This window comes from Colius striatus, chromosome Z (genome assembly GCF_028858725.1).
Source record: "Colius striatus isolate bColStr4 chromosome Z, bColStr4.1.hap1, whole genome shotgun sequence".
Lineage (NCBI taxonomy): Eukaryota > Metazoa > Chordata > Aves > Coliiformes > Coliidae > Colius > Colius striatus.
In genome coordinates, this window is record NC_084790.1 from 50323381 (window position 1) to 50337444 (window position 14064).

The 14064-nt window shown below is 38.5% G+C and overlaps 1 protein-coding gene across 3 annotated transcripts in view; it reads left to right on the top strand.

Annotated features, from left to right (window-relative positions):
• Nucleotides 1-14064, top strand: part of CERT1 (ceramide transporter 1) — a 76813-nt gene that overhangs the window by 9695 nt on the left and 53054 nt on the right. For 2 of the 3 annotated variants that reach the window (XM_062019453.1, XM_062019454.1), the window contains exon 3: nucleotides 10913-11029. The exons of the other annotated variant lie outside the window; for it this stretch is intronic. In XM_062019453.1, the coding sequence (XP_061875437.1) occupies nucleotides 10913-11029 (117 nt within the window). The remainder of the gene's footprint in view (nucleotides 1-10912; nucleotides 11030-14064) is intronic. 3 annotated transcript variants of the gene reach the window in all.

Here is a 14064-nt window from a genome sequence, read left to right on the forward strand (position 1 = left end):
TGAAAAAGCTTAGTAAATGTTGGTGTTACAAATTAGGGCTGGTATAAGCATCTGTTAGGTCCAGTTCATGAAAATAACAGTATATATGAAAGAACTAAACTGTCTGTTTCCAGTTATATTTCCTTACATATACTGTGAGGAAAGAGTGAAATGGTTCTTTCCAGTGATCAGCCACTAAAAAAAAAAACAACTTAGCTCACATTTTAAGGATATGGTTAGTTAAATGAGTACCTTTCCCTACTCTGCTAGTATTTCTTGTTTATTGGTAGCATCTCCTGATTGAAGGAGATATCAATGCTAGACATTCTTGGTAGCATTGTTTAAAACACTTTTAGCATGAAGAATCATATTTTACAAAATCGACTTACCCTTTACCAAGTTTACTTTGATGTTTAAAGTTTCTTTTATATTTTGTACAATATGAATTATAACAGTATTTCAGAAGAGGTTGGAGTGGTAGTCTATAGAAGTAGACCTACTTTGAGGACTAATGTGGGTAAACTTTGGATTTACCTTTTTCTGGCTACTGGTCTGAACTTTGATCTTGCTAACAGGGCTGCGTATGATAAAGAAAAATGATGTACTTGCAGCTTTTTATCTACTGTTAGGTTTGCTTCGGTTTATTGCTAGTTAAGTTGGATGGGAACTGGTAGCTTTTAGCTGGTGAAAGTTTTATTTAAAGAGCTAAACTGTAAGTCCTTGCCCTGGGCAAAAATACTGTAGCAGTAAATGTGTAATAGTTGCTAATTGCATGGGAAAATACAGTTTCCAACTGTCTGAGGTTGGAAAACAATCTGGTTAAGTATGAAGTTATGAGAATTTAATTGAATAATTAATTTTCTGTAATTTGATAAAGTACTTCCTCAACATTAATTGCTACTAAAAGGATGACCTGAGTAAACTAAGATGTAGAATACAAGCCCTAACTAGATAGGGTTTTGTTTAGGATTTATGGCAATTAGTACTTCTGGGCTTTGGTATGCACCTTAAATAATCTAATAGCCAAATCCGGAATGGTAAAAAATCTTGGCTAAAGGGGCGAAAAATCTGAATGGATATTCTAGACAGAGGCAATTGGTCAGGAATGCTTACTCATATGTGAAAGGCCCAAGGTGATAGTAATCTAGAGAGGAAAATGCCAAAGAGCAATAGGAGGGAGAGAAAGGAAGGTGATGACTGGAAGGTAATGACACTGGGCCTGTGCTAGTGCAGCAGGCAGAAATTGCTTGGAGCATAGGATTCTCTTGGACAATTATTTTTAGCATTAAGATCCTCTGTACAAATTTGTATATGTCTTTGAGTTATCTGAACCAGCAATAGATGGGTTGTTGGTCAAAGCTGGAAATGTCAGAATGTTTCCCTGTATTTTTCAAAGTACAACAGAGTGCTAATATTCTTGGAAAGCAAAAAGCAATTATTGGAGAGGGTGGAGAAATGTAAGATTTCTTCTGTAGTATATATTGAAGAAATTACGTTAGAAGTGGAAAACAATGCATCCAGATCAGTTTACGTGACACTGTTCTTCCTATTGTGATGAAGAATCCTGTAATTATTAAAATGTGGGAAAAAAATCATTAATGCATATTATCCAAATATTTCAGAATTACTTAATATTGCTGAAGAGTTCAACTTCAGTATTTGAATATAGTCACATGTTACCATGCGCTTGAAATTAGGGCTGTAATCCAACAGTACTTCTGTCAGTTTTTTCTTATCAATTAGAATACCGTTCACGCACTTGATTTTTTTAATTAAGATAATTAAGTTTTAACAGTGTCCATGATTTGACATCTACTTCATGGTCCTGATTCCCGCCCATGATTTATATGGGAACATTTTCATTCTGTGGAGCATTTCTCATGGATACTCCTGTGGGAGGGATCTCACAAGCCTTAAATAGTTCCACTAGTTTTATTTGGTGTTAAAGCTTAATATTTTATACCTTGGCAAGTTTTCTCTTACTCTTGTTCAATCTGAATCTCTATGCATCTTCATAAGATTGATTTATAGTTCATTTATTGTTCATGAACACAGTTGGCTCATATCACCCCACACCAGGGTTGTATTGCTGCTAAACAGTCCTGCTAGGCAACCTCATGTTGATTATCTGAGCTGCCTTGTGATAGCCATAAATTCCATTTTTAACATCTCTATTTAGGATTTGTACAATACCAGGCCTCACCTTCCTAGAATGTTAAGTAAAAAGGCTTGAAATACTGTTATCTACTAATACACAGCTGTACTAGGCTATCTCCTGTCTACTGCCTCCTGAAGTTACTAATTTCTCAACCTTTCACCTCTGTTCATACACTCAGAATAGTTCTTCACAGGTTGTTTCTGCTTATCCCAATTTTTCTTTTGCCTCTTCCTTTGGGCATATAGTTTAGTTGCAGCTTTTACCCTGCTCCTTGTGAATTCTAATTGATGCAGATTGTATGAAATGCTACAGCTAACTTCAGCCACTTCTTAGTCTGGTTACTTTCCTCTCTTAAGTCCATCATTCCTCAGTGAAGAGCACCAACTGGAATGGAATTTGCTACCTGATGTCTCCAGGCACTGAACACAGATTGTATTGTGACTGATGTCTTAATATATTTGTAAAGCTTTTTAAGTTGCTTTCTTTTAAGGAGAGGAGTTGGACTTTTTCTTAGGCTCTCCATTTAAACTCCTTCACAACTAAATATGTATGCATTTATATATGTCTGACAGAATTAGAGATAGCTGTGGTGGGAGAGTTTAGACGTAACAAATTAGGTCAATTTTAAATTTCCAAATGAAAGCTTTTAGTCTGACATTCATTAGCACTATACCTTGTGCTTATAATTAGTTTTTACACTTTGTTAATTATCACTACATATTTGTTCTTACTAACAATTGTCATTATTCAAGGCATTCAGTCTTACATCTTAGAACCTGAATTATCTGTGGGTATGCAGTACCATGTGGCCAGTACCGTACAGCTAGCCTGCTATTTTTGTTCTTGACTCTTCTGGTTGCTGAGGTCAAGGTAACCTGACTAAAGAGCCCTTCAGTAAAGGGTGAGGGGAGGCAGATAACAGGACAGGGACAGAGCTGAAGTAGGCATCATCTTTTGCCAACCTGCCACTCCTCAATTTAGGACTTTTTATAACCATCTCTTAGGAAATGGTTGAGGCTCCAGGTCTTGGACTACAAGTAGTGTGATGCTGGGGAGGTGTTACTTTTCTCAGGCTGGAACAAGTGCCTTGCCCTTTTCAGCTGTTTGGTTTTTTCCCTTGTGTAGCTGCTGCTACTTGGAGCAAAAATAACCTTCCCAACTCTGAAAGTGGCACTTTTTCAGTTACCAGTAATTGATGATAAAGGAGTTGCTGATGGTTATGGGACTTCTGCTTTTAGTCCGTGTCTATATTTTCAAGGTCTTTGTTACCTCATGTTTAAAATGCACATCATAAGAAGAGGCATGTGATCCCACGGTCTAGTTCAGAGAGACAGTTCTCATAGCAGGTTGATAATGAACCTGTTGTGTTTTAAACCTAACTAGCAATGGAGAACCATGCAGTTGCTTACTCACCACCCCGCCCCAGTAGCGGAATAGATAGCCAAGGGCCTTGTGGATTGAGACAGGCAGGGAGGTCTCACTTGCTGATTACAGTCCAGGGCAAAACAGACTTGACTGCTCAACTTAGGGAAGAAAACAAAATCAGTTTAATCCGCGGCCAGATAGTAACAGAATGGACAGAATGCAAAAGCAAAGTAGGATGATGAGAAAAATGCAACAAACACTTTAAGACCCTCTTTCCAGCACCACTCTGTTCTTCCCAGGCTTTGCTTCCTGGTCCTGATATTTCTATTTGTCCTGCTGTCAGTGGTGTAAAGGGGCAGGGAATAGAGATTGTGGTTGGTCCATCACAGATGGTCTCTGATGCTTCTTCATCAGAAAAGGAGGACTCCTCACATCCTTCCCATGCTCCAATGTGGGGTCTCTCCCACAGGATACAGTGCTTATCAAAGTGAGTCTTTTCTGAGCACTGAAGCTCCTCAGAAACTCCTCCAAGTTGAGTCCCCTCCATAGCAGCACAGCTCCAGGCACATTCTGCTCTAACACCACTTCCACATAGTCACTGCCCCTCCAGGCACAGCCACCACCTCTACCGTGGGATCCTCCACAAGCTGCAGGCAGAGCTCAGCTACACCATTGCACTCCATGGCTTGCCAGAGGACAGCTGCCATCTCACCATGGGATGCAGGGACGTCTCTGCTTCAGCACACTTCTTCCTCTCTGTTGTCCCACTCGTACCATTTTCACCTCCTCTTTTTGTGATTTCTCCTCTGGGGAAGGTTTTGAGCAACATCTTACAGGGGTCGTGACTGCAGCCCTTCTATAATTCTGATTGCTTTTCCATTACTGATGGCATGGTGTTGGTGGATAATACATTTCTTTTGCTCCTAATGGATACCAGAGAAGCATCATATACATTTTTTTCTGCAGGGGACTCAGTTCTCTCTACTTTGTTTCCCCTTGAAGCGACAACATGTATGCTTCTATTTCCAATATCTCATATCATTGAGTCATTAACTGATAGCTCTAAAGGCAAGTTGTTACAGTTTCAGTTATTTTTCTTTTTTAATGTAGTAATGAGCAAATTATTAGATGCCCCATGTTTACCACCTCAAAGGATCATCACTATTTCAGTAGACATCTGATGTTTATTTGCTTGTTTGCAATAGTTTTCCTATATCCTGTAAAAAAACCCCAAACAAACAAAAAAACCTTAGAACCAGATGATGCTGCTAAACAGTGAGATTTTACTGCTTAACAGCAAAGAAGGGCAAGACATCCTAGCTCAGTGTTTCTGTTCGGTTTTGCTTGGATTTTGGAATTCTTAAAGGAAAATTCATAATTCTGTCTTGTGAATTTTGTCAGACCCTGATTTTCTAGGTTTCTGGGTCTACATGGATTTTGTTTTGGAGTGGGGTGAGTGTGTTTAATTAGAACTTGCAGAATCTCTTGGAATTTTTCAGTCTGTAGTTAATAAAATGTATTGGACTCAATCTTAAAGGTCTTTTCCAGCCTAGATGATTATATTCTATGATAGGCAATGAACACTCTAAGTTGCTCTACCCTGTGACTTAAGTCTAGGATAGTTAATGACACTAGAAAAAAAAAAGCTGTGCAAAACTGTAATAATTCATTTAGTAACTTTAGTGTTTATACTTACAAAGCCAAATGTCTTCAGAAGTAATTTCTAGAGACAAAAAGGTCTTGGTGGACTGTTAACAATTACACTGAGTGTGCATGGCATGAGTGGGGGCTGCCACATGGCTGCTGTGAGGAGTGACCAGTTTACCCTGCTCTGGACGTGGCTAACTCCAGCTGTTTCCAGTGGACACATTGCAGGTGAGCACCCTTCACAGCTGTGGGCACACTTTGAGGTAGACACAGTTAAAGGGAAAGAAATGCTACTCAGCAGTGTATGAGAGAGAAGTGAGGAAAAAGTGTAAGAAACTACCCTGTGAATGTCAAGAGCAGGAGGATGGGGTAATTGGTGGTCTGAGCAGAAATCCTACACAGCCTGTAGAAGAGAGCACTCTGCATTTCCCTGCAGTTTGTGGATAGGACCACACCAGACCAGATGTCCATGCAGCAACCTAAGGAAGACCTTATGGTAGCAGCTGGATATGCCCTGATGAAGGCTGCAGGCTCTGGAGAGCCCATACTGGAGCAGATTTATCCTGAAGGTATTGCTACCTTCCTAGCAATATGCAGTAGTGTTGTGTTTGTAAGTGTGAACTATGCAGCTAGGCTAGATGAAAGGCTCTGGCGCATCTATGCTGTGAGATTTTTGTCTGAGAGCTAAAAAATGTAATCCTCATTTTCTGTAGGCCTTGATAATTTGTCTTGTGTCCTAGTGCCCTGCTCAGTATTTTCTCATATGAGAAACCCTCAAAATCTTAAAATAAGGTTTAATTCTGCAATGGGAATAGTAGCAGAAGACTACTTTAATAGTGGTGATGTGCAAACCCGAGTTTGAGGGAAAAGAAGAGGTACCATTTAAGAGTAGTGAGAGAGAGCAAAAGTGTCTTTTTTTTCCTGTGGAGTACTCATGAAGGTTATGAAATATATAAAAATAGTTACTTCCCTGTGTGATTTGCACTTTAACCAGTATTTTTCAAGCAGATACTGCTCTGAAGCTTGTTTCATGTATGCATCAGGCTTGAGAGCTGTATAGCAGGAAGGTTTTTGTGGCAATGAAGTCAGCTCTTATGATTCATGAGACCTGAGCTGGCTACCAACTTCCTCAGTAACTGTAGCCAAGTAATTTTTACTTCGTGTAAACTGTTCTTGCTTGTTTAGAATTTAGGAGATAGTATCAGTTGGATTTCTACAGAAAGATCTGGGACACTTAGAATATTTTCAATTGCCTTTATTTCAGCAAAATTCTCAGCAAATGCCTCAGAAGAAAGTTTAGGAAACATACAGAAATGGTGATGGTGAAGGCTTCTTTCTTGGACCATATTGTTGTGTGGAATCATGATTTAGCTGTTGTAGAGCTTTTTTAAATGCTGGCCTTACAGGGAGCCCTTGGCATGCATGCAGGCTGTCTCTGCCACAGACTCTTAAAAGGTCTGCCCAACTTGCCTTTGAAAATGATGGAAAGGTTTCCAGGTGCTCCCATTCACGTTGTGATGTCAGTCTTAGTTTTATTCCTCAGTGCCATCTCAATCTATGTATGTATGCTGCTTGAGGTTGTACTGGGATTGGATGTAAGGAAAAAGCAGCTTAGGTCTTAAATATATGCTTTAGGCATGTAAAGTGTGTAAAAATATGCTGTAGGTCTTGCAGGTGGATAGTGAACTACTTGCTTTCTGTTTCCCTGCATAACTAAAATATTCCTCTTTCTCAACTTACCATGGTTGTGAAAGGGCAGTAGGACATATCCTGGCCAACCTACTGGTCTGTAGCTTGTTACACATGAAAATACCTGTTTGTCCTCCAGCATCTTGTCAAGGAAGTATCCATGAACTATACCATTTTATAATAACTTCTGAGCATGAGGAGTGAACACCAGGCTCGAAACAGTGAACTGCAGCGGAAGATGTAAATGAAAGGAGTCGAGATCTACAGGAAGAAAATGCAAGGAATGCAAATGGAAAAATTTTGAGCAAATGTAAGGAAGTAGTCTGAGGATGATATTTAAAGGACAGACTTGAGATGTAGTGAATAATGCTTTATAGTCTGTGCTAGATGCAGCTATGGAAAACAATAAAAGCATTTTTAGTGAGAAGCAAACCAAGGAAGCTTTTCGATAATTCAGTGCAGAGAAGAATATAACAGATGTTACCGTAAAGTTACATACTAAAGCCTACCAAGTTAGCAGTGAAGCTGAAACTCCTTCCTGGTTGAGAAGAGGATTAATCAACAACTCGATTTATTCTGTGTTAAGCAAAGAATAGGTCACATGTCATTCAGGTGTTGTTTTGCCCTTGGTAAAATGCGTATTAGAGAGCTTGCCTTTCATGTTCAGTTAGTTCAGAGTTCTTACGGGGGAGCCTATCCTTAAAATATAAAGGTGTAGAGGAAAAAGAAGTAAAAGAATGGGTTTCAGTTGCCAAAAAGATACAGAAAATAGGCAATCATTAAGTACTGTAAGATGGTAAATAGGTAACATGCATTTGTTGACCAAATAATGTATTGCCTGTCCAACTTCCTTTTGCAGTAGTATTTAGTCTTATTAGTGGGCATTTCATATCTTTAAACAACTTGTCAAAAAAGACCACCTGATCAGCTGGCTTTTCTGTATCATGGAATTGCACAGGGAACTGAAGAAACCTGTCTCTCAGTTGGCCGAGCCTCCTAAATATAGGTGGTACAAAAGTGTGCATGCGGTGAATAGCTCCAAAAAGTGTTTAAAGGTTTTAGCTAGACACCAAGAAAAACATTTTCCTCCCCTGTCTTAGCAACAAGGCATGGATTTTCAAATATATTAAAAGCTGCTATGCAAAGTAGCAGGATATATAAACCTGACACTGAAAAGGGCAGAGAGGTAATGGTCTTAAATCACATTAGAAAATATTTAGGTTAGAGGTGGAGGTGGGGCAGGGAGTCAAGAGTAGTTGTGCACTGGAGTAAATTGTGTGTGGAAACGTACTGCAGGCTTTTAAGATGGTTTTGGGAAGCCTTTCTAACTGCATAGCATGTAAATGCTTTTAACTCCTCCCAGAGGATCTGAGAAAAAAGGAGAGAGAGAAATCAGAGGGTTACTGTCACAGCAGGAAAAAAATTTGACAGCTAATTGTTATGTGCATGATTTTAGAGATAATCTCACATCATTGTAGATTCATGTTCCCCACTGCAAGGCTAAAGGATAGCTGGGAACAGGCATGTAAGCCTGACACACTGATTGGGTTTACATGGCAAGGTTTTGATGGATGACTGCAAGGGTGGCTTCTGTGAGAAGATGCCAGAAGCTACTGCCATATCTGACAGAGCCAGTTCTATCTGGCTCCAAGGCGGACCTGCTGGTGGACAAAGTTTAGCCCATCAGTGATGAAGGCAGTGCCTCTGTGATAGCAGTTTTTACACTTTCTTAAATACGTTACGTGACAGCAGCTGAGAGAGGATTGAGAATATGTTTGAGCACCAACTCTGCAGACACTAAGGTCAGTGAAGGAAGGAGGAGAGAGGAGGTGCTCCAGGATGCCAGAGCAGAGATTCCTCTACAGCTTGTGGTACAGCCTGTGGTGAGGCAGACCCTGGCCCAGCAGCCATGGAGCAGAGATCCACCTGGGGAGGACCCTCTGCCAGAGCAGGTGGATATGCCCAAAGGACACTGTGAGCTTGTGGATAACCCGTGCTGGAGCAGGCTTCTGGCAGGACCTCTGGATCAAGGAGTTCGTGTGGGAGCAGGTTCAGTGGCATGACTTATGATCCTGTAGGGGGCAGGGGGGTTGGACTAGTTGATCTTTCGAGGTCCCTTTCCAGCTCTTAACATTCTGCGATTCTGTGACACACTCTAGAGCAATCTGTTCCTGACGGACTGTGCCCTGTGCAAGGGACCTATGCCAGTGCAGTTTATGAAGAACTGCAATCCATAGGAAGGATCCACATTGGAGAAGCTCATGGAGGACTGTCTGACATGGGAAGGATGCTGTACTGGAGCAGGGGGAGAGTGTGAGGAGTCCTTCTCCTGAGAAGGAAGGAGCAGCAGAGATAATGTGTAATAGTCTGGCCTCAGCTTCCATTCCCTATTGCGCTGTGTTTGGGTAGACAAAATTAGGAAAGTGGTGGAGGGAAGGTGCCTTTATTTTTGTTTATTTCTCATTACTCTGATTTAGATTGGCAGTAAATTAAATTAATTTCCTCAAGACAAGTCTGTCTGGCCTGGATTGGTAATTGCTGAGTGATCTCTTCATCCTTATCTTGGCTGACGAGCCTTTCCTCATATTTTTCCTCCTCTGTTCAGTTGAGGAAGGGGAGTGATGTAGTGGTTTGGTGGGCACCTGGTGACCAGCCAGGGTCAACCCTCCCTTGTTCCTTCTAATATCCCTGTGTTCTGCTGTTCAGTGAAGGAAAAACAGTGTATACAACTAGTTTTGAAACTTGTTTCAATTTGAGACAGTCAGATATTAACTAGTAACTGCAGTTGTTTGTCAGTTTTGTCAGTTGCTGGGTTTTTTTTTCTCTGCGAAACTGAAACTCCTTTAAATTGAACTTGTGTTCAGATGCTTGACCAAACATGAAGCTTAAAAAAGTTAAACTTTATGTTTGTTAAATTCATCCTAGTTCATTCTTTTTATTTGGTAGTTTGGCTTCTGTTGTGTTTTTCCTCCTACTTAGCATATTTAAACAAGAAAGGTCCTGTATTATATATAAGTAGCTTCTGATTTCCAGATCCTTTGAAAATAATTCTCACTGACACTGGACTGTTGAGCATGACAACAAATTAGGTTTTTCTTTGTGGAGTGTTTCACAAGTGATCCAGAGTGCTTTAGTTATCTGCAACATGTACATACAGAGAGGTTCTTACAATGTAAGGTTATTATTAGCATATGTAGACTTGTCTTTAGCATCTGGAATCAACATTTGTGGTCCTTCAGGTGGCATTATTTGTCTTAAGAGTCTCTTAACTTATGTTATTTGCATATTTAACTTTTCTTTGTTTTCAAATGTTTCTGTATAGTTTTCAAGGAGAGTGGAGAATGGTGTCCTCAGTTCAGTGTTTGCTGAGTGACTTTGCACTGATAGTGTCTGGGCACAGGGCAGATGAGATAGTTGTTTTCTTTTGTTTCCTTGTACCTTCCTTACAAGTTTCACTGTAATTCTAGTAAAAGCCTTTTAGTATTTAAGTTATATTAACTAAAGGTTGAATGCATTTCAGTGGTGGCGTTGAAAAGGGTTGCTCCCATTTGTCTGACAATTCTGGCTTACATGATGAAAACTGTTGAGGCAGAGAGTGCCAAAGCTTCCTTTAGTTCTCACTCTTCGTTGTCATTTTACTGTAATCTGCTTTTATGGTTCTATCCTGGTGATTTTTGCTACAATGTATGTATTCCTTCCATCTAAAGTCAATACTGATAGCAATAACCTTTTTTTTCGTAATTAAAAACAATATGTATAGAGATGTATTTTTTTGACTGTCTCCGGTAGTTATTTTGCTAAAGGATTTGTTTCAAAGTATGAAGTTTTAGTCAATGTTTCCATGGGACTTTTTGGGGGTGATAATTTTATTAAATAAGAACAGAAGACTAAAATTTTTCACTGTGAGAGTGTGTGTTCATTATTTGAGAACTCTGGGAATTTAGAACCTAGGATGAATTCAAGACAATATAGGCCATGTTTTCTAATTAGTGTTTTAGAATGCTAAAGTATTCCATAATGTATTATGAATCATGTTGCTAATATCAGCTACTATTACACTCTTTTCTGTCACAGCCCCATGACTTTGACGAATGCAGATTTGACATTAGCGTAAACGATAGTGTTTGGTACCTCCGAGCTCAGGACCCAGTCCACAGACAACAGTGGGTAGATGCAATAGAACAACACAAGGTATGGGGTTTTTTTTCTGATTTCCTTTCTCATTTATTAGATCTGGTGGTGCTTGCAGAGAGTTGTAAGCTTCCCTGTACAGTCAGCGTACTCAAGGTGTTTATGACAGATGACAGATGAAAGCTGAAAGGTTTTAGCTGTATTTTAAAACATTTTTCAAAGGAATTTGTTTGCTTATGCTTCATAGAAAAGAGTTTAGAGAGCTGGAAGCTAACAACTGTGAATCTTTCTTGGGCTCTTCAGCTTGAAAAAGAGGAAACTTGCCTTATGTTTTCATGACTTTTTAATGGTTTTGTTCCTCCTCACTGATTGAGTTGTTTCTTATCTGTTGTAAATGTTAAACTTGTTACTCTTAAGAGTCAGTTCTCCGAGGTAATCATTCTGGTTTTATGCTCCTTTCTTTCATCATCTGGCTGCTTTTACTGGATCTGATTACTGTCTCCTTGTCTTTTAAGGCCCTGCATTTCACCAGCATTTTGGTTCAACTTTTTCACAATTCATTCATTATGCCTTCCAATGAACTCAGTTATTTTCATTTTAACTAAAGGGCATGAAGGTCGGGTATTTTTGAGGCGCATATCACATGAAACATCTATTATGTTTCAGGTACATGATAGGCACTGCCCCAAGGTGTTGAGTTGAACTACAATACCTAGCACAATGCAACTCCTACGTCTGGTTTATACAAGTATTATGTGAATACAAATTAAAATATCTGAGTAGGTACCTATTTTTACCTCAATCTTCCTAAAGTATTGCTTATGTAAGTATTGTGTGTAATTAGAAAGTTTTGCCTTTTATTGGGCAGTCATTATGACAAGCAGTGCATGCTCTTAAATTTAAAGCAATCCTTTTGACAAAGGTTCTCTAAAAAAAATTATCTCATTTAGCTTTAGTCCATTTATAGCTTGGCATTTTGCCTTCACTTTGATACAGAGGTAGCATTAAAACATACAAAAAGCTTCAAAGCCGGAATTCTTTTCTGTAGTTTAATGAAAAAAATACAAATTTTAACCATGGAGTGTTCTTAAGACAAAAATAGTTCCAATTGCTATTATTCCCATACCTGGGAGAAATGTCTTAAGAGGATATAGTGAACAAGTTGCTGGAATATACATCCATAGAGTTGGCATTTCAAAAATTGAGACATACGGATCTTCAACTGTGGTGTTCTGGGGACATGGAACCTGATAGCCCTAGGCTAAAATTCAGGCTATGTTTGCTGAGTGATTTAGCTGGTTAAATGCAGAGCTTTAGGTTGAGACAAGCAGAAACATGGGATGGGCTACCATGCAGGAATGAATGTTGAAAGTAACCCAAATCCTGCCGTAAACTTTATACTACACAACCTCAAAGGGAGATCTTTTTCATCCTGTTTGTTTTCCTCTTCTAAGGCTGTACTTCACTGTTGTTGAGTTCAGTGCTGACAATTTTATGGGACCACCTATTAGTAATTTGGAAGTATAAAGTGGTAATAGCTTTGTTTGCCGTTGTATGTGTAAATTTGGAATTACTATCCTGTCTCACTTAAAAATAAAACTTGTATTAATAAACACTGAATTCTTTTCTCCTGCCTTATTTCCCAGCCCCTGTCATTACCTATCTCTGTGCTTTTCTATTTCTGTCTGATATTACTGGTAAACTTAAGTAATCTTATTCAGTGCTCTTTTCAGATCATTAATGAGTGTTGAGGAAGCAAGAGTTCTAGCATTCCAGAAGTGATCTCCCTTTGTGAAGAAGCCTGATTAAATGATGCGGGTTTTTTTCAGTTTTTAAAAAACAGATAATTTTCATGTTGATTTTAGTTTGGACAGTTTACACTTCCATGCTTTGCAAGAATTTGGTGATTCTTTAAAATATTTAAAATGCAAAATATATACCAGGTCTGTCTGTTTATGTGAAAGTAGAATGAAAGGTTTCTTGTGGATTTTTTTTCAATATTTGCTTAGAGTTAGTATCAGGGTAAGAGTAATGAGTGTTTAATTATTTTATTAAAGTTATTTTTCTCCTGAGTGCTAAAATTAATGTGTTCCGGAATACATGTAAACTAAAGAGAAGTGTACATAGAGATAGGAAATGGAACTAAAATTCTTTCTGTAAATGCTCAACTGACAGGAAATAGTTCAGTTTGCATCTTGCTGTCCTAATGTAGTATTAGGACTGCTCTCAATCTACTGGCTTTACTATATGTAGTTTACAGTTTCATGACTATTTGACATTTTTCAGTTTCTTGCATGCTCTTTTTTACTCTGTAGTGTTAACAATATTCGAGACAAATAGCAGTTGTCTTCATTCTTAAATGGAGAGGGAAATATTATGCCATCTCACTTCCAAATAAGCCATCAAACCATTTAATATATTAAAGCAATGCATTATTTAAAAAGGTTCTCTTAGTAACATGCAACTAAATACCATGATCAAGACAAGGCAAGAACAGCAGAAGATAATACATTCTCATAGCAATAGCTTGAACTCATGTTAAAAGTACTTAATTAAATCTCAGAAAATAACAAGTGACTAGGATGTTTTTCCAGTGCAGTGTTCTGTTGTCTTCATAATACAGTAGCAGCTTCGGGTGGTGCATCTGTTCCTACTAACAGTTTCCACCAAAATACCATGGAATCTTACCACCAGAAGTCTTGGAAAAAGTGCTGTATATACATAAATAGGTGTTTTGATGTAAATAAACATGAAATGTCCAAATTCAGTTTTCAATCTGGTTATTGTTAATGTTTCTTAAAGACTGTGTCTCCAAATTGTTAATAGCTAGTGCACTGTTGTGTAGCTTATTTCTAGTTTTGTGGCAAAAACATAGTGTTTCTTAATAACAATAATAGGATCTGAAATAAATTTTCTTGGACTCTGGAAGGTAATCTCTTCACTGATATTTAGTTTGAAGTAACTTTTCACTCATCTTTTCATTTTATTCAACTCTTTTAGAAGTTTTACATTTAAACTTCTGATGTTGAGAGGAGATGATTTTTTAAAAAAAAAAAAAAAATAAGGCAAACTATGCCATTTCAATGAAAAGTTCA